The following is a 20927-nucleotide window of genomic DNA, read 5'->3' as shown; positions in this document are numbered from 1 at the left end:
TTTAAAATCTTGTGGGTTTTTTGTTTTTTTCGTGCTGTTTCTCTATAGGACAACTTTGGATTTGATCTGCCTGCAGTTGAGGCTGCAACGAAAAAGCACGAGGCCATCGAGACAGACATTGCCGCATACGAGGAGCGTGTGCAGGCCGTGGTGGCTGTGGCCAGAGAGCTGGAGGCAGAGAACTACCACGACATCAAGCGCATCACAGCCAGGAAGGACAATGTCATCCGGCTCTGGGAATACCTGCTGGAACTGCTCAGGGCCCGGAGGCAGCGCCTCGAGATGAACCTGGGGCTGCAGAAAATATTCCAGGAAATGCTCTACATTATGGACTGGATGGATGAAATGAAGGTAACACTTGACCAAAAGGAAAGAAGGCCAGAGCTGTTACAACAAGGCCCCTCTCGTAGGACCCTCCCACTGACTTCCTACACAATTGTACCCCTTTTCTAACTGTCTGCTCTGTCAGAGCCAGAGAGGGGCTACACTGCCCAAGGGAATATTTTTAGTTCACAAGTTAAATGAGACATGGAGTGTGAATAAGTGGTGACAGAGACCAGTTCAGTAGCTACGGGTCTTCCACTGTGGTTTAGATCTAACTTAGATATATTCCGTTGTAGGAAATGAACCAGACTATGATTCTTTTTGTTTTTAGTCATTCATAGTTGAAGTAGCTTTCCGTCTCCTTGTCCCTCCTGTGTGTGAATGCTACTGCTGTGGGTTGGGGTCTTGGGAGGTGGCATGGGCAGGTGGGAAAGTGTAAGGCAGTGTGGACAGAACACATGCTAGGAACCAGACAGCCAGAGTTGTAATCATGAGTGTCCCGGTTGCCTGATCTGTTTGAGCCCCTTCTTAAGTGGAGAGTGTACTTACCACATACCTAACGCAGTTGTTGTGAGGACTGAGTGGAGTAGTATGTGTATAGATCATGGGATGAGACTAGATGACAATGGCTGGTTTGTGTCTTCATTGCCGTTGCTGACAGCTCCGAGCATACAGTTCCAAGCTTTCCCCCGTCTAAGAAAGAGACCTGCCATGCTGTGTGCTGTATGTGTGTGTCTTCTGCTGGAGGCCGTGGAATGCTTACCCACGTCAGGCACTTCTCTAGCTGGGAGACATTGAGCCTTGCACAGAGAACAGAACAGGGCAGCTTTCAGCAGCTCTGTGAAGCCTCCTTTATCTCAGCACTCTGTGTTCCCAAGCCTGACCTTATGCAAGAGATTTCCTTCTCAGGATGTAAGTCTTCATCTGCTGCTTACCTCTTGAATTTTTCCTGGCAGAGCAGCAAGGTCACCTGATAGCATCAGTTTCCCCTCCTATTGTCCCAGATTTATAATGTTCTTGGTTATGTTCTGTCTTGACCTCTTAAAATAGAACTGCTCATAAAATGTAGCACAGAGGTGCCTGCCATTTTACAAATCATGGTGCATATTATTATGCAGGTGGGGTAAGACTTGTATAAGTGAAGTCAAAATTCCATCTGGAGAGGGTGTAGAATAAGGCACCCAACCAAATTCAGCTGATTGATGGGAAAAAATGTGTGTTCAGACTTAAATCTAAAAAGTTTGGTCTACTAAGCGTGAAAGCCACCTGACTCTGCTCTCCTTATTTATTCTAAGATGTGGCCGAAAGCTGTTCACCTAGATTCCTCTTCCAGTGATTGTTCAGTATCGTAGAGGCGAGCCAAAAAGCTCCTAACAGGAACAGCATTCACTTCAGGGATGTAACTTCTAAGAGATGTGTTTAAAGGTTAAAATTGAACAGGTCTGTCACCTTTCTGTCTTACCATCTTGAATAGTTGTTCCTGTGCAGGTCTAGATGTCTCAGTTCACATTTTGAAATCTTTCTTGTAGTTCCCCTCCTTTTCTTCCTATACTGTACTTTTTAGTGTTGACTTGACTTCTTATTCCCTGGCAGGTGATCCTTAGCTTCTTGTCTCTCCTGATGCTGGCTTTCAGATTTCTTTCATTTTTGTTCTGTTTCGTTTGCCATCATCATCTCCAAAGGTAGCAAGTCAATGGCAGGATGGAGGGAACGTGCAGCTTGGATGCTGCATCTCTGCTTTTCCAAAGATGATGTGGCACTGAAGCCAGAGATACATTCACAAATGTCCTTTCTGTCACTTCTTGTGCACAGGTGCTATTATTATCTCAAGACTATGGCAAGCACTTGCTTGGCGTAGAAGACCTGTTACAGAAGCACGCCCTGGTTGAGGCAGACATTGGCATCCAGGCTGAGCGTGTGAGAGGGGTGAACGCCTCTGCCCAAAAGTTTGCAACAGATGGAGAAGGTAAGGGTGAACCACTCTAAGGATCACCTCCTGGTTACCAGATATCCTGCCTTGTAGAAGAGTGTAAGTTGTGTGCGGCAGTGGGGTTCTGAACACACTACCCTATTATAGGTTCCTAGTAGGTTTGTCTGCTGCCATGACATAGGGGCACAAGGTTCAGTGGAGAGGCCTTCTGAACACTTTAATACTGCTCAAGTGTTTGTGCTGCTGGTTTTGAGTGTCTTGCCATTGGCTGTGAAACTACCAGGCCAGACTCAGAAGAGACACGGTCCAGCGACCCACCTTGGCTGCTCCAGCAACTCATGGCTTTCACATCTGTTCACACATAACTCTCTTTAGAAGATGTGCAGGAGGGTTTGGTCTTACTTCTTACATTTTTTTAAGAAGCAATTAAAGGTAGCTGCCTTTTCTCATGATTCATGTGCTTTCTTAGAACAAAAGTAATCATACTGCAGTTGGGTAAAAAAAAAAAAATTGCCCCTCCCTCGAAGGTGTTCTCTTGCCCCTCACCTGGCCCCACACTTCAAACTGAACTGATAATCCAGTAAGAACCTGAGATCTAGCCCGCTGCCTGCTGATGAGCAGGAACCCATGCCATGCTCCATCAAATATTCCTTCCTTGGTGTTAGGTTACAAGCCCTGCGACCCCCAGGTGATCCGAGACCGCGTGGCCCACATGGAGTTCTGCTATCAAGAGCTTTGCCAGTTGGCGGCCGAGCGCCGGGCCCGTCTGGAAGAGTCCCGTCGCCTCTGGAAGTTCTTCTGGGAGATGGCAGAAGAGGAAGGCTGGATACGAGAGAAGGAGAAGATCCTGTCCTCTGACGATTACGGGAAGGACCTGACCAGCGTCATGCGCCTTCTCAGTAAGCACCGAGCATTTGAGGATGAGATGAGTGGCCGCAGCGGCCACTTTGAGCAGGCCATCAAAGAAGGTGAAGGCATGATCGCGGAGGAGCACTTTGGATCGGAGAAGATCCGCGAGAGGATCGTTTACATCCGGGAGCAGTGGGCCAACCTGGAGCAGCTCTCGGCCATTCGGAAGAAGCGCCTGGAAGAGGCCTCACTGCTGCATCAGTTCCAGGCGGATGCTGACGACATCGACGCCTGGATGCTGGACATTCTCAAGATTGTCTCCAGCAGCGACGTGGGCCACGACGAGTACTCCACCCAGTCTCTGGTCAAGAAACACAAAGACGTGGCGGAGGAGATCGCCAACTACAGGCCCACCATTGACTCGCTGCACGAGCAGGCCAGCGCCCTCCCCCAGGAGCACGCGGAGTCCCCAGACGTGCGGGGCAGGCTGGCTGGCATCGAGGAGCGCTACAAGGAGGTGGCGGAGCTGACGCGGCTGAGGAAGCAGGCGCTCCAGGACACCCTGGCCCTGTACAAGATGTTCAGCGAGGCCGATGCCTGTGAGCTGTGGATTGACGAGAAGGAGCAGTGGCTCAACAACATGCAGATCCCAGAGAAGCTGGAAGACCTGGAGGTCATCCAGCACAGGTGAGGGAGGGCCGTGGCTGGGGGCTGGGTGCTCTGGCCTGCCTGCTGTGACCACCAGTGGCCACCAAGTAATACCCTGTTGAATTGCTTTTCAGATTTGAGAGCCTAGAACCAGAAATGAACAACCAGGCTTCCCGGGTGGCAGTGGTGAATCAGATTGCACGCCAGCTGATGCACAGCGGCCACCCGAGTGAGAAGGAGATCAAAGCCCAGCAGGACAAACTCAACACAAGGTAGGCAGGAGGCCAGTAGCGTGCCAGCTTCCCGTGTGCTGGGCTGGGGGTGGGGAGGTGAGGTCATTCCCTAAGCCTTGCTGACAGGGACTTCCTGCGTGGGGTCACTGGCCTAATAGCACTGATGTCATGGCATTGGCATCTGCCTTTCGACATGTCCTCATTGTGCTAGCAGGATCTTTCAGGGTGGCATTGTAAGGGCAGAAGGACAAACCAAGTCCACCCAGCAAGTGTGCCTTTCTACCTCAAGCATAGGCCCTTGGGGTTGCTTATGTCTAGCATGGTAACAGGCAGCAAGGTGGCCCTGATGCTGTTCCTTGTAAAATGATTTCTAGAATAGGATTCTGGCATGTTTGAGACCAAATTTGCTGATGAAAGTCCTGACTGCCGGGGGCAGACCTTTGTCCCAGTCTTATCTTTCTGTTAAACAAACAGGTTGTGGCAGCTGCCCAGCCTTAGTTCTAAAGGTTAGCCCTGACCTTAGGTCTGGGAAATGTTTCTTAGGAGGAGATCCAGGATAAGGAAAACATGTGTATGGCAGACAAAAGGTATTTAACTCCATGAGGGACAGAAAAGTGGTTACTGCTCATGCGAGAGCTCTTTAACGTGTTAGTCTTTCTGTCAGGCTCTTTTCAGATTATATTGCATCCCTGAGCCGTTTCTGTAATATGTGCCACTCACATACCAAATAAAGTGATCTTCCAAAAAGCAAGTAATCCAGAACAGAGATGGAGGGAGAATATGCAGCTTTGCCCGTCACTGTTCATTGCATTATCCAGATGTGGATTCAGTCTCTGTTTTTCACCCTGCTCTCTCTGCTGCCTGCCCGCGCTCACAGGTGGAGTCAGTTCAGAGAGCTGGTCGACAGGAAGAAGGATGCTCTGCTGTCTGCCCTGAGCATACAGAACTACCACCTTGAGTGCAACGAAACCAAATCCTGGATTCGGGAAAAGACCAAAGTCATCGAGTCTACCCAGGACCTGGGCAACGACCTGGCCGGCGTCATGGCCCTGCAGCGTAAGCTGACGGGCATGGAGAGAGACTTGGTGGCCATCGAGGCAAAGCTGAGCGACCTGCAGAAGGAGGCGGAGAAGCTGGAGTCCGAGCACCCCGACCAGGCCCAGGCCATCCTGTCTCGGCTGGCCGAGATCAGCGACGTGTGGGAGGAGATGAAGACCACCCTGAAAAACCGAGAGGCCTCCCTGGGAGAGGCCAGCAAGCTGCAGCAGTTCCTGCGGGACCTGGACGACTTCCAGTCCTGGCTCTCCAGGACCCAGACAGCCATCGCCTCGGAAGACATGCCCAACACCCTGACTGAGGCCGAGAAGCTTCTCACCCAGCATGAGAACATCAAAAACGAGATCGACAACTACGAGGAGGACTACCAGAAGATGAGGGACATGGGCGAGATGGTCACCCAGGGACAGACAGACGCCCAGTACATGTTTCTGCGGCAGCGGCTGCAGGCCTTGGACACCGGATGGAACGAGCTCCACAAAATGTGGGAAAACAGGCAGAACCTCCTCTCCCAGTCACACGCCTACCAGCAGTTCCTCAGGGACACGAAGCAAGCCGAGGCCTTTCTTAACAACCAGGTAGCCATCACCTCTGCCTCCTTCCTGTGGGAGCAGGCCTGGGCTGTCTTTTGGAACATGGTGGCCAGGGCAGGTGTTTAAACCACACCTGTGTGAAGTTAGCTGGATAATTTAGAGAGTTTTTTGGTCTTTTGTTTGTTTTTTGAACTGACTCCTAAGGCATTGAAACTCATCCCAGCATTGGAGGCAGGAATTAAAGATTTCTTGGGGAACTGTCTTGCCTTGCAACGTAGAGTTCCTTTTTGATTACTAGTGAGGCACTCTTGTGTTCATAATGTGTCCTCATGATTGAGTTGCAGACCCATTTAAAAGGGTACACCGAAGATGTGTGCTTTGTTTTGACCAAACAGCTCAGTCATCCTTACTCTAGAGGGTCAGGGACTTGACCCGGAGACACAGGTAGAGCTTAGAGAAAGAAGCTCAGCTGAGGATGGTGGCCAGCGACAGGGCTGTTACTTTCTTGAAGGAGAGTGTGAAGGGTGTGTTGCTTTTGCCTTCTTGACCACAAAGGCTGATTCACAAAGCTGTGGTTAATTTCCTCTCTCACTTGGGGGAAAAAAGATGTAGAGCATTTAACCACTTAGGAAATGTAGTCCCTTAGTCCCATTGGGGTTTTTTGTCCTCCCAACTATTTATCTTATCTGATTGAAGAGACCATTCCATGTAAGTGTGTAAGGCAGCAAGCATTGCAAAGTACATTGTATGGAAATGTGCAACAGAGGACAAGGGTACTTTCACTAGTGCATCGTCCTGATACAATTTTCCACCCTCCTTTTTAAAATAAGGAATATGTTTTGGCTCATACTGAAATGCCTACCACCTTGGAAGGAGCTGAAGCAGCTATTAAAAAACAAGAGGACTTCATGACTACCATGGATGCCAATGAGGAGAAGATCAATGCTGTTGTGGAAACTGGCCGGAGGCTGGTGAGCGATGGGAACATCAACTCCGATCGCATCCAGGAGAAGGTGGACTCTATCGACGACAGGTATGGTTTTCTGAGGCACTTAAGGGGCTGTGGTACCCTGAGACTCTGCGACTTCCGAGTTATATGTCTGAAGTCCACAGAAATGTAGGTAGACATCTCAGCGCAGACACCTAGCAAAATTGATCTACCCACACACAAAATTAGTGAGCAGGACATGACTGCCCAAGACTGTGTTTCCTATTAGACACATACAAGAATTCACAAAAGAATTGGAAACCAAGAAGAGATGCCAACTCCATCCTTGTAGTGCAATTAGGCGTAAGCCACGCTGATCAAGAGTTGACAGCATATGTCACTTGTAGGGATCCTGAGAGCCAAGGCCACATTCACCTGACAGGAGAAAGGGAGAGTGAGGTTTGTGTGTCCCAAGCACCTGGTAGAGCCTTTATTACAAAGTTGTCATAGTGCTGTAGTGGAATCTTTTTCATTAGAGAAAGGCTGTTTTCCTCTTCTGCCAGGACATCTCCAGGATTGCATATTCTTTTTTTAAAATTTCCATTTATTATATATAAATAAATTTTAGAGTTTTTGGTTATACTTCTGGAAGATTTTTTTCTCCCTGGCTAATGGCCAGTTTGTACTCTCCCTGCTTTCGTTACCAAGGTGGGAGGTCAGGACAGATCCAGTCCTGGATGCACTGGTATGGGCCAGTTCTAGAGTGGCCCCTGCAATCCTCTGCTGGCCCACGGGGTCAGTCACTGGCCTCTGTCCCAGCCAGTCCTCTCTGGCCCCGCTGAGGCTGGATTTAAGGGCTCATTTTGAGAATGATGTCATCATGAAACAAGCGCTTCCTCAAGACATCCCACCTGTTCTTCAAGTGCCATGAAAAAGGAAAGGTGACCTGCTGAGTCCCTTCCCTTGCTTACCACATCCAGGAAGGTCTCCTGGGATCATGGCCTGGTTAACTTGAAATAACATGGGGTGGAGAGTGTAGTCATTCTTTTCCCCATTAATAGTTTAATTTTAAATCTGTTGCTTTTAAAACCATTACTAAAAGAAAATCCCTGCAGCCAGCAGTGTAAATGAGTATGAGAAACGAGGATTGGGCAAGCATTGTTAACCTAGAGAAGCAGCATTTCATTCTTCCCTAAGTATAACTCTCTTGTTGTTTATGAATGTGATCATCTTCCATTCCTCCATGGTCGCTGCACACAGCTGGCGTCCTGGAGCCAGGCAGTCCGTTTGGGCAGACCTTCAGCTCCCTTGCCACTTCCTTGGTTGACTTAAGTGTCCCCTGTGCTGCAGCTGCACAAGGCCGTAGGAAGCAGGTGATGTTGTTAGGGCCAGAGGCTTCTGATATGAGAGAACGTTTTAGTAGTCCTCAAGTGTGGAGTAACCTTCCTTTTGCCCTTGACCAAAAGCCTGGAATCCTGGAATTCCAGAGCTTGCTTTTCTCAGTTTTAAAAAAGAGACGGAAAGAGGCTCTTGCACTATTTTTTAAGCCTAAGGAAGAGGAGAGAAGGGATTTCCCGTGATTTACCACCCAGGAGGGCCCTGCCTCCGGGTTCTGGCTGCTGCTCAGTGTTCTAGTTTCACTTGAATATCCCCAGAGACCTCAAGGTCTGAAACTGACCCTGGAGGATCCTCATCTGTTACAAAATTGCAATAAAATTGCAGTAACCTGCCAGTGGCAGCTGTAAGGACACACACACACACACACACACACACACACTCTAACTCAACACCTGAACCTTGCTGTCATTGTACAGAGGTGCTCTGACACTGTGCTGTCTCTGTCATTCAGGACCGCTGTCCTTTAACGCTAAGCTTGTAGAAGTGAAAAAGCACCAGAACAGACAACGATTCAAGCGGGCATGGATAGGGCACCAGGGGCCTTCCAAGTGCTTGTGACAGGGTGAAAACCAGCCGGCTGTCCCAACAGCCTGCCCCAGGGGGTGGGAGCAAGGAGGAAGGAATCCCAGCCGCAGCGCAGTCTAGTAGGAGTTAGAGACTCTACAGCTTCATAAAGCAAGACTTCATCTCACAAGGGAAGTGAGGGTTAAAATTATCAAACCGTTTAATCAGGCACCTGAGGTTCTTTGCTTTCCATGGGAGGGGAATTGTCCCGAGAGTCTGCTTCCCATGATGAGGGTGCTTTTGAGTCTTGTTGTGGAGGCAGCAGGTGAGAGATGGAGGTAAGGACAGCCTCACCCCAGGAGTACTCTTGTGCCTTGGAACTGTGGCCACAGTGTAGAAGGTCCACGATCAATCTTGGCAGAGCTTGCTGGGTTTGCCTTGCCATAATTGCTGTAGGCTGCCACCAGTAAGCCATCCAGCCACACTCGCAGCTCTCAAGTTTTTTCTGAGTCAGCCAGTGATAGTTTTGGCTGCTGCCAGTCTGTTGATCCCTCCGAGTCCACAATGTGAAGGCCATCAGAATGTCTACTCACAGATCGGTGTTATTTGCAGGTGGGATTCAAAGTCACCTGCCTCCCTTTCTCCTTCAAGGTCCCACTGTAAGACAGAGGTTGCCTGGCAGAGAAATTTGTTTGGTGTGCATGAGACTTGATGATGTAAAGAAATATACATAATATTAGGGCTGTTTGTATTTCTTCCTTAATGAGTCTTCTCGGACAGTGTTTGGGGTTGTCTTCAACTCTGTTATTTCCGTGCACACCGAGGATGTGTGTCCTCTTGTAACTGCCAGCCCTGTGACTTTCCTGCCACTGTCCGTAGCATTTGGATAAGATGCCATGCAGAGGGAGTGGAATCTTCCATTCAGGACCTTTATGGCATGGCTCCTGCGCTTAGTTACTGGGTCCAGCTCATACCACCTCGCTCAGGATTTGCTTTCTTTTCTTGCATTCCCCTAGAAGTAGAACTGGAATTGAAGGGTGGGCAACTTCAAGGACTCTGCTCAACACTCCTTACCCATCCTTATTTTTTTTATGGATAATTCCTCTTAGCCCAAATTTGCTAACAATCTCTTATTTTTAAATTTTATATCTATTTTTTGCTTCAGAGGAAGGATAGCAATAAATGATTTTTACAAAAACAGTAAAATGTCTAAGATTTGGAGAGGTTACTGCTACCCTTCAGTCCATCTCTAGATCATTTTAGTGTTTGCTTTATAATTTGTGCCTTGAAGTTTTATATGGTTTAATGTTCATAAGCTCCTTTCACTTAGCTGATCAGCATTATATATTAAATAGTTTTCTACAGTTGCATTTTGCCTAAGTGGCGTAATCATATTAAGATCCCTTTTCCTGAAACTGTAGGATCTCTTTCAACTAAAGACAGTGAAAACTGTGTGTATTTTCCATGTACAATACTCTTGTTCCTAAATGCGGGCACCCGCAACAGCTGTGGGAGCAAAGGGCTGTTTTCTTCCATTCCCCAAGTCCATTGAAGGCTAAACCGCTGCTTCTGTCAGTTGTCAGCACTCACTGAAAGCATATGTGACGTGTGGCATCTTTACAGCATCTTTCTTTCTTGTTTTTCAAAAATGAGCAAGCATGTGTTCGCCACACTGCTCTTTCTCAGCTTTGTGGCAAATTGGAGACTGCTTTTGCCTCATGCACGCCAAAGGGGTAGCAGGGATGGAGGCAAGACCAGGCCCCTGGCACGTGCAGTGAGAAACGGCTTTGGGAATCAAATGGTAACCCAGCTGTCCCTGTTTGCCTTTGGTCCTTTCCCTTTTACCCCTCTTAAGGCCCTGAGCCTCGGGGGCTCCCTCCCTTGGATTACCCAGAAATACCAGGGAGTGTATTATAACCATGCTGCTTGAAGCTAAGTGCGCAGAGCCCACCCTTATGCAATGGCCCCACCATGAGGAGGGCCTTCGTATGGCTTTCAGGTTGCTGGTCTTCACACCGGATGTGTGAAGCAAGTGTGCTAATACCTCTGCATGGTGGGGAGAAGCCAAGCGTGCAGGGTGCAAGCTGGGGGCAGACACTTGCTTAACTCATCCTTCACCAAGCTCAGCAGCTCCTTCTGATTCTTAAAGTATTTTTGTCTGAGGTTTTCTGCTTCCACTTTTTTGACGCTTAGTTATCTTTATCTGTTAGGGGTGAGATTGAGTAAATCAGTCATCTCGCAGGTCGAAAAACTTTGAATCTTGGCCTTTCATTGTTTTTGGTGATTTTTTTTTGTCAAGATGGGAATATGTTCATCAGAAGCATTTGTTAAAACTGGTTAGATGGTTATATATATATACATATATATATATATGCATTTTTTTCTTTGTATGTGTCACTCATTATGAATGTCTTAAAGATAACTTTGAAATTCTCTCTCAGTGCTCAGATATTTTTCTCTAGCACTAGATTAGGAAGCATTACATTTCTTTTTTTTTTTTTTTTTTTTGATAGGCAGAGTTAGCGAGAGAGAGACAGAGAAAGGTCTTCCTTCTGTTGGTTCACCCCCCAAATGGCCACTGCGGCCCGTGCGCTGTGCCAATCCGAAGCCAGGAGCCAGGTGCTTCCTCCTGGTCTCCCATGCGGGTGCAGGGCCCAAGCACTTGGGCCATCCTCCACTGCCCTCCCAGGCCACAGCAGAGAGCTGGACTGGAAGAGGAACAACCAGGACAGACTCTGGTGCCCTGACCAGGACTAGAACCTGGTGTGCTGGCGCCGCAGGTGGAAGATCTAGTGAGCCGTGGTGCTGGCCTTTTTATTTTTATTTTTTTTTTAAAGAAAGTTTTTATTTAATGAATATAAATTTTATAGGTACAGCTTTAGGAATATAGTGGTTCTTCCCCCCATACCTACCTTCCCACCCTCACTCCCATCCCACCTCCTACTCTCTCTCCCATCCTATTATTTATTGAGATTCGTTTTTAATTAACTTTATATACAGAAGACCAACTCTATACTAAGTAGTAAAGATTTTAATAATTTGCACCCACACACACACAGAGTATAAAGTACTATTTGAGAACAAGTTCTACAGTTAATTCTCATGGTACAACTCATTAAGCACAGAGGTCCTACATGGGGAGTAAGTGCACAGTGACTCCTGTTGTTGATTTAACAATTGACACACTAATTTATGATGTCAGTGATCACCCGAGGCTCTTGACATGAGCTGCCAAGGCTGTGGAAGCCTTTTGAGTCCACAAACTCCGTCATTATTTAGCCAGGGCTGTAAGCAAAGTGGAAGTTTTCTCCTCTCTTCAGAGAAAAGTACATCCATCTTTGATGGCACCTTCTTTCCTCTGGGGTCTCACTCGTAGAGATTCTTCATGAAGAACATTTTTTTGCCACAGTGTCTTGGCTTTCCGTGCCCAAAATACTCTCATTGGCTTTTCAGCCAAATATGAATGCCTTAAGGGCTGATTTTGAAGTCAGAGTGTTACATAAAGTGATTGTCATTCTATGAGTCTGCTGTGTGGACTGCTTCCCATGTTGGAACATTCTCTCCTTTTTAATTCTATTGTTATGACCAGACACTTGGTCTTATTTATGTGACCCACTTGACATTTATCTGTTATGATCAATTACACATATTATACATATATACATATTATACATATTAATGATCACTTTAACACGTAAGATGGCATCAGTTCCACCCAGCTTAGTGGGATTTTGAGTCCCATGTCAAGTTTTTAGCTTTACCCTTAAGGGTAAATCCATGAGAATATGTGTTAAACTGTACAGCTCCTCCCTCTCTTATTCCCACTCTTATTTTTTACTGGGATCTATTTTCAATTGACTTAATAAACCTATGATTAATTCTATATTAAGAGTTCAGCCAATGGTATTAAGTAGGAAAAAAATAATAAAGTAATAAACTGTTCCTCAGCAGTCTAGACAAGGGATGTTCAAATCATTAGGAAGCATCACATTTATGTAGATCATTTGGCTGTATCCTTGACCCCCATCGCCTGGCCTGGTCAGGTATGTGGCTCTTTCACTGTGGCTTCATTGTTTGGAGACTGCTGATGTCTCTGGTTTATGTCTACTCTTTCATAAAATTGAGAACTGTAAGCAAATTCTTTTTAGCATATATAGAAAACCCAGGAAAAGAAACTGATAAATTCTGAAAAATTTCAAGATTTTCTACTTCCTTACTTTAAAGTTACTTTTGTTGTTTTAACAGACATAGGAAGAATCGGGAGGCAGCCAGTGAGCTTCTGATGAGACTAAAGGACAACAGGGATCTTCAGAAATTCCTGCAGGATTGTCAAGAGGTATGTTGCCCTTTGGTCCCTCCCCTCTGGCTCCCAAATATAGCCAGCCAGCATTTGGCAGAAAACTCTCCTAAGTTATAAAGCTTAACGAGCGCAGAAATTCATTTCACTCATTTGATTTGCAGGTGAAGAAATGTGGCACTTTTATCATTTCTTCAGTGTACAGGCTACACTGTACTCCAGTATACACTTGGAGTAACTGGGTTATTATAGTCTAATGTTATAGTATACAACTGCATTGTCATTAAAGGAGCCACCAGCCATGTCACTATTTCATTTTAAATTCATTAAAATAAAAAATTCAGAGTTGAGTTCCTCTGTCACATTAGCTATGTTTAAATGTTTGGTTGTTACCTGTGACTTATGGCTAGAAACATATTGGACAATGCAGTTGTGGAACAGTTCCATTGTCACAGAATATTCTATTGGAAAGTGAATCCTGAAATACTCTACTGCCTAAAAGTATTTACTGCTGTGTCTTAACTCTTTAAGGCAAGGTATATTAAAATAGTATGGAAGAAAAGAACTAAAAGGAACTGAAACTAGCTACCAACTAAGAGGCAGCAATTTTAAAACTACAAATTAAGTTTCTTATTCAGTAAAGACTTTAAGATACTTATCTTTCATGCTTTTAGATATGTGTTTTAACATGCTAACAGCAGTAAGCCTGATTTCAAACACCATTTTTAACATGTGGTATTCATCTCATGACTCTGATACTATTTCATGCTCACTGATACATGCATAAACAAACTTTGAAAACTAAAGTGGCCAGAAAAATGTGATCTTTCTGCAAGCTAGTTGGAGAGAAACATCGAGCTGACTTCGTAGGTGTGAGTCCATGAACATTTTGAGTACTTGGTATTTCTCTGTCTGCCAGGGAACAATGGGGAGGCTCTATCCTCCCTTGGAAGCAAAACGGGGTGAGGGCTTTCCATGCAAAGCTGCAGGGACCTGGGGAGAGGAAGAGGGGGCAGGATCAGGTTGTACTCTAAGAATGACTGAAATGACAAACGTGGCCTGCAGACTTGCGGCTGTGTGTTAAAAGAAATAACAGCTCCAAAGCCAGTCCTGTGGAGCCTCTGTGACAGAAGGCTTTTTTCATGTCCATGAAAGTACTGTCCATCACTCTCGCAGTAGGCTCTAGCAGCTTACCCTTAAGTGGGAAAGCCCTAAACTATGTGGCTTAGGGTTTGCCAGCTTTAAGTGCCACCCTGATGAATCTGGGTCTTGGGGGGACTTGCCTGGAGCCAGACAGACTGAAGGCAGGAGCACATCCTCAGTGACATCTGTGCATTGAGACACGTTTATGTCCCGGGCCAGGACCTGGAGGAGAGTGCTGGGACCTAAAGCTGGCTGTGGAGAGTTGCGTGTTGTACTGCTGTGAATACGTAATGGCTCTTTAGCACTGGAGGGAGCAAGAGAGATGAAGAAGTGTTTACAGACCGGACAGTGCCTTCTGCGGGTTGGTGGGCTCTGTGTCCCTTTGATGTGTCCCTTGAGGCAACAGCGTCAGTGATGTCATCTAACCTTTGGCAGTCAGTGTGATGCCATACTCTTACTTTTAACAGACTAGTTAGTAAGGTGAAGTATGTTGCCCTGAACCGTGGTAACTCCCAAGCTAAGTCCAAGAAAAGGGACAACAAGGAATGAGTGCATGAATGGCCAAGGGAAACCTTTGACAGAAACCCATTTATATTTGAAATTTCTGGTCCCCTATTTTCCACTTACATCTGTACAGATTCATAAATAGAAGTGTGTGGAAAAGTAAGGAGTTAAAACAACAGTCTTTGCCAGTCTAGGAACTGTTCTTAGTGGGCCTTTAGCTCTTTGTTTCTACTGGCTGTAAATTAGCATCCTTGGTTACAAGGAGTTCCCCCCTTTACACTCATCGTGGCGTGCTCAGGGCTCCCAGCCTTGTGAGATGCGGGAAGTTTGAGCTGGCTATTTTATGTCCAGGAGATGGTTTGCAGCTCTCCTTGTGACTGCTCTGCCAAGTCTCCCTAATGTTTCCTTACTTCACTTGTCCTGCCTGTCTCTTTCTGAGCTGCATTCAAAGTTAGCTGCAGCCACAGTCTCCTGGAGGTTGTTGGTGTCCCACAGCAGCCTAGACAGTGTTTACACAGTGATAGAATTTAAGTCAGGTTTCAGGCTCCAAAATCCTTGGTGTAGAAATATAAGCAAAGGAGCAGTAAATATTACTATTTGACTGTAAACCTTCTACCATTCAGCCTTATTTAAACACACCCCTTTTAAGCCAGAGTCTGCAAGAATGGGGATTATGTACAGAGTAGCCCTGCATTTGAAAACTTACCTCTTCAGCCAGTAGATATTTTCAGAGGACTCAGAGGTTAAATGTAATACAATTACTGGCTGTTGGTGTTGTTCAAGGTCCAGGGATTCCAGGAGTTTGTGTCTTTCATGTTCTCTCATGAGTACCTTGGCTAGGGGAGACTTAGCTTGCGAGATCTGCCCTTGGCACTGCCTCCATGAACACTGTCTGAGTGGGAGCCACTGTGGCATTGCTGTACAGTGGGAACGAGCAGGGAGCTACCTGTTCCCAGTTATACTGGAGCAGAAAAAAAGGGCATCATCATCTTTGTAGCGTTGTCCTGGAAAATGCAAAGTCATGCTTTTCTTGTTTTATTCTCTCACTCTGCCCTTCTTACTTTCCCAGACTGTTTTGCTTTGTTTTATTTTTCCTGGGAGGGCAGTACTTCTAGATGTGTCTGGCACAGGAACACGAGTTCAATACTTTGCCCTTAGCCAAAGCATTTTTATCTTTTTCCAGTCTGCTCAGGGTTCTTTTCTGCAGAGAATGAGTATATTCTTAAATGCCCTTTGTAAGTGCCCACAAATAATAACTGTAGCTCTGGTTCCAGAATGCCGGGGAAGGCCTGATGAACTGGCAAGTTCCATAGCTCCCTTTCATTGTGCTACATTGCATGATGCTTTATCTGTAGGATGATGTGTTCAGCAGAGAGCAGATTTGTTTATAAGCCTCTGATTTTCATGCAGCTCTACTCTACCCCCTTTTTAAATCCCTCTTGGGTAGGTGGTTATGAATAGGGAAAATATGTGAATGTCCTTGGCACTTTGGAATAAATAAATGCCTCCTATTGTGTTGAATCTCTGTGTATGTAGAACATAGGAGAAATTTTTACTGTTTGGTTTTCTTTTAACCTCTTTTCCCCTTAGAATAAATGCCCATAGACTATCAGATTTTAGCTACCTGGATAAATGGAAAACAGGTAACTCTTTCAGAGTAGAGAAATTACCATCTGTATTGTTATGTAGCAGATCTATAGCCTTTGATGACAAAGGATTTTGGAAATGTACTAGGTTTTTTTCCCCCCCTCAGTAAAAACTCAACATAAAAAAAAAAAAAAATCTCACTACCTTTTGCTTTCCACCCTCCCTCCCTGTCCTCCTCCTTTCTCTGTGCTTGGTGAGTAACCTGAGACAGGTAAGGCTGTGCCCAGAGGTCACCCACTTTCAGAGCCGGGGTATTCCTGACCTGTGTCACCTTCCTGACATCACTTCCAAAGAACAGACCTACTTTTGTTGAAGCAGACTTATGGGGAAGCCCTTCATGGTCAAAGTGTGAGTGCAGGGCCCTTGTTTCTTTTGAGGGCCATTCCCAGACCTTTGGAGACAGCGCCCCAAAGGGGTTCAGTGGGCGTGTGTTGCGACAGTGACTGTCATAAAGTGGACTTCCTCACAGTCACTTAGGAGCAAGAGACATGGGCCCTGAAGACATTTGCTCCTGATTCTAAGCCAACTCTGCATTTCTTTCTTTGTGTTTCTCCTGCCTGGGAAGACAGAAAATCCTTCCCGAGTTAGCACATGAATGGGGTAGGAATCAGGACTCTGGCATGGCCCATTGCAAGGGAGCAATAAGCGACAAAGGCTCAACCAGAAGGAAAGCCAATAAAAGGTCCACGGCCTGGAGTTTGGCTGACTCCTTACCTCTAAGCCTCCTAAGAAAACTCCTTCCTCAGATCTGTCATGGCTGGAAGGTTTTGTGTGGCTTTCCAGAGTTCAGATCCAAGTGGACATGTTGAGTCTCAAAGTTAACTCCTGTGGAGTGTTCTCAGTCTCAGTGAAAGGGTCTTCAGCAGGCTGGAGGCTGTAGACAGAAAGGCGAAGGTGACAGAAGAACCGTGAAGAGGGCATGATTGTTGACTGAGCCCTATTGTGAGCGTGACTGGTGCATTTTGGCCTCCCCACAGTTGGAGCCAGGAAGCAGGGAGGTAGTTAAATGAGTGAATGGATTCGTTTTCTAATAGAAAGTCGGAAGAGCAACAAGATCACCACACAAGATGAGAGTCAGTCATGTTTTAACACAGTGGCATAGACAACAAAGGTATCTGGAAGGGAAAGAGGTAGTGACTTGGGCTGGTTAGAGGAGAATTTTAAATGCAAGCCTTTGTGGTATAGCTGGGTAGGAATGGCCAACAGCTTGAAAGCAGATTCAAAGAGCTTTTGTACTTTGGGGCAGAGCATAACATGCACATTGCAAAGCAAAGCCCTGGTACAACTTTTGCATAATGGGTACCCCTCATGATGGGTGAAAGTTGTAAAGTTACATATTTGGTTTTGTGTTGCCATGGAAACTCATGACGCACACATAGTCCCTTTTTTCAGCAGAGGAAAAAAACAGTGGTTTGTGATCACAGTATCTGAATCCTTCCTGATCTTTTGTTTTATAGCTATCTCTCTGGATCAATGAAAAGATGCTGACAGCCCAGGATATGTCATACGATGAAGCCAGAAATCTGCACAGTAAATGGTTAAAACATCAAGCATTTATGGCAGAACTTGCATCCAACAAAGAATGGCTTGACAAAATTGAGAAGGTGGGTTAAATGTTTCAAGAAAGTCCCCATTCCCATTTTGTGGCTGCGATGAGAAAACTCCCGCGTGTAGCACATATTCCAGCTTGTTTGCGTCTTACCTGATGCTTTACAGAAGTTCTGCAGCCAGTAGCAGTCCCACTTTGACCTACCAGGTCCTGACTTCAACCCACTAGAAGGGAGAAAAGCAAAAACCCAAGCAGGTGTTGCAAAATGGTTGGCTTTTCTTTAAGTGAATGCCAAGCATTTTAGTCTGTGTTGTGCACCTCATCTGCTGTTGAGCTGACAGACCAAGAGTCCCCACCAAGGAGGGTCACCACCATATTGATCATATTAACCTGTGTCGTACTGTGACAGCTTTATCGGATAGAGCTGCAGAGAATTTTAAAATATATACTTAAAATCTGTTTTTCTTGTTTGACTATATAGACCAGATCTGTATTAACTGTTGAAACCTGTTATTTCAGCACAAGAAATAGATTCTCTGCTGTATAACCCAACGGCGTAAAAGTTACCACCCTCCCTCCTCTCCCTTCACACCTCTGATATTGTTTCAGGCTCTGAATGGGGAAAATAATGCGTTATGTTTGATCGCTGAGGCATGGAATGAATGAGATGAAGTCTTAGGTTATTGGCTCCAAGTCTCCCATTGCTCCAGTTGTTTCAGCCTGCAGCGCTGTGTTTCCTCCCCCACAACCTATACTAATGTGCACAGTATCCTAATGTGGAATGACTGTGAGTGGGGTGGGTGTGTGTGTTGAATGAAAGGGTAAATCGCAGATCAGATGTCTTAGCCTTGTTTTTCAGTGACATTTGTTCTCCAGCAAATTCTGTTTATTTAGAACCACGCTGGTTTGTGTTCTCTAGGAAGGAATGCAGCTCATTTCAGAGAAGCCCGAGACGGAAGCCGTGGTCAAAGAGAAGCTCACCAGTCTACATAAAATGTGGGAAGTCCTTGAGTCCACCACCCAGACCAAGGCCCAGCGGCTCTTTGATGCCAACAAGGCTGAACTCTTCACCCAGAGCTGTGCAGATCTAGACAAATGGCTGCATGGCTTGGAGAGTCAGATCCAATCTGACGACTATGGCAAAGACCTGACCAGTGTCAACATCCTGCTGAAAAAACAACAGGCAAGTGTGCTGTGGGACAGCCACGTCCCCAGGCCTGGGTCTGTTTCACAGCCTTTGTCTTCGTTACTTTTGGTCACCCACTGTGTTCTCAGCCATTGCCTTCCACAGGAAGAGATGTTAATACCCAGCAAAATGCTGTTCTGACAGCCTCATGGGGCCGTTTTCAACATCAGCTTAAAGGACAGTGTTAGTAGAATTGGGCATCTTCTTCATTCATGAGTGTTATTAACAGTTGAGTAAATATTACTTTCATTCAGTCCTGCGTTTTACACACAGAGAGATAATCACTTTTGTCTACTTTTGTATAGCATCTGGATATGTGACAGTTGCCTGAGTTGTTTAAGGTACTCTATATATAGATAATCACATAAGGTTTTTTATGTCACATTAGAAAGCCGTAAGGGCAAGGTGTAAGGTAGGGGTCTTGCTTCATGATTCTGCACGTGGAAATCCAATTTTCCCAGCACCATTTATTGAATAGACTGTCCTTGCTCCAGGAATTAGTTTTAGATCCTTGATCAAATATAAGTTGGCTGTAGATGTTTGGGTTGATTTCTGGTGTTTCAATTCTGTTCCATTGGTCTATCCATCTGTTTCTGTACCAGTACCATGCTGTTTTGATTACAACTGCCCTGTAGTATGTCCTGAAATCTGGTATTGTGATGCCTCCGGCTTTGTTTTTGTTGTACAAGATTGCTTTAGCTATTCGAGGTCTCTTGTGCCTCCATATAAATTTCAGCACCATTTTTTCCAGATCTGAGAAGAAGGTCTTCGGTATCTTGATTGGTATTGCATTGAATCTGTAAATTGCTTTTGGGAGAATGGACATTTTGATGATATTGATTCTTCCAATCCATGAGCATGGAAGATTTTTCCATTTCTTGGTATCCTCTTCTCTTTCTTTCTTTAAGGTTTTGTAATTTTCATCGTAGAGATCTTTAACGTCCTTGGTTAAGTTTATTCCAAGATATTTGGTTGTTTTTGTAGCTATTGTGAATGGGATTGAATGTGAATGGGCAAATGAATTTACCTCAAATTTGTGAGAAGACAGCTCTGTCCAGGTTGGGAAAGCAGGTTGATGGCCGAGTCTTCCTGTGGCTCCTCTTGCTAGCTTCACGGTGTGTGGCTTCCTTCTGCAGCCAGCAGTTCCACCCAGAACGAATCACCGGACACCAAGGTTCTTTCTTCATCTGGGTGACGCTCACCCTTCCTTGTGCTAGATGGTGTGTTTATTCTGCTCAAGTTACTGTGCATCAGGGAGTTTTCTTCTCTCTGTGGCTTTTAATCGTGGCTGTTGACCTCTTCTAGCTGTGATGCGGGTCCCCTTGTCTCTAAGCTGTCAGTATGTGGTCTTCTCGGGTGCTGTTTCCTGACTGAGATGTCTCTGCTCTCACTTTCCTCACACAGCTGAGTATCCATCATGGGGCTTGGGGAGGGGGAGAGAATCAGCTTTCTGAGCAAAGAGAGGGAGGGCAGATGAAACCGTAGCTATCTTCCTTGCCTAAAACATCTGGCCCCTCGACTGCCCTGCTTTCTGATGATGAGACTGGCTTCCGAACAGGCGAGTGAATACCTGTTTTTTCTCATGGTCAGTTACTTTTCCCCTTTTCTTTCCCTCCTCAGGTTCCTGCATAAACTTGAACATTACTCCTACATTTAAAAATCCTAGGAAGGGATATTTTAAAAATCTGACAAAGAAGCTGGCATTGCTGATTGATAGTTTGATGGATGTTAAATCCGTTTCTTGGGCTCTCTGCTATGCACATTCATGTTGGATCTTCCACTGGGGCCCTTGCCCAAAACCAGCGTTTCCTAGGACTGTGTGTTCCCCTGGCTCCCATGTGAAGGGTGGTCTCTTTTTGACCCTCAGATGCTGGAGAATCAGATGGAAGTGCGGAAGAAGGAGATCGAGGAGCTCCAGACCCAGGCGCAGGCCCTGAGTCAGGAGGGGAAGAGCACCGACGAGGTGGACAGCAAGCGCCTCACCGTGCAAACCAAGTTCATGGAGTTGTTGGAGCCCTTGAACGAACGGAAGCATAACCTGCTGGCCTCCAAAGAGATCCATCAGTTCAACAGGGACGTGGAGGATGAGATCGTGAGTAGATCACCGCCGTGCCAGCGGCTCTCCCGCAAACTCCCCGGCCGTGCCTTTGCTGCCCTGTCAGACTCCCCGCACGCCTTGCGTTGAGCCGAGCTGTAGA

The 20927-nt window shown here is 46.1% G+C and overlaps 1 protein-coding gene across 12 annotated transcripts in view; it reads left to right on the top strand.

Moving 5' to 3' along the window:
* The window catches only part of SPTBN1 (spectrin beta, non-erythrocytic 1), a 213265-nt gene that overhangs the window by 168308 nt on the left and 24030 nt on the right, over positions 1-20927 (top strand). For all 12 annotated transcript variants that reach the window (XR_016230361.1, XM_051838931.3, XM_089327644.1 and 9 more), the window contains 10 exons: positions 49-351; positions 2137-2290; positions 2920-3790; positions 3886-4023; positions 4862-5618; positions 6404-6606; positions 12649-12739; positions 17452-17598; positions 18463-18726; positions 20597-20821. Coding sequence is in view for 11 of the 12 variants with exons in the window: in XM_051838931.3 (XP_051694891.2) it covers positions 49-351; positions 2137-2290; positions 2920-3790; positions 3886-4023; positions 4862-5618; positions 6404-6606; positions 12649-12739; positions 17452-17598; positions 18463-18726; positions 20597-20821 (3153 nt within the window). In the remaining variant the exon portion in view is untranslated. The remainder of the gene's footprint in view (positions 1-48; positions 352-2136; positions 2291-2919; positions 3791-3885; positions 4024-4861; positions 5619-6403; positions 6607-12648; positions 12740-17451; positions 17599-18462; positions 18727-20596; positions 20822-20927) is intronic.

The sequence above is a fragment of the Oryctolagus cuniculus genome, chromosome 2 (assembly GCF_051225735.1).
Source record: "Oryctolagus cuniculus isolate XC-2025 breed Fujian yellow rabbit chromosome 2, ASM5122573v1, whole genome shotgun sequence".
Lineage (NCBI taxonomy): Eukaryota > Metazoa > Chordata > Mammalia > Lagomorpha > Leporidae > Oryctolagus > Oryctolagus cuniculus.
This window is presented reverse-complemented; position numbering and strand designations above follow the sequence as displayed.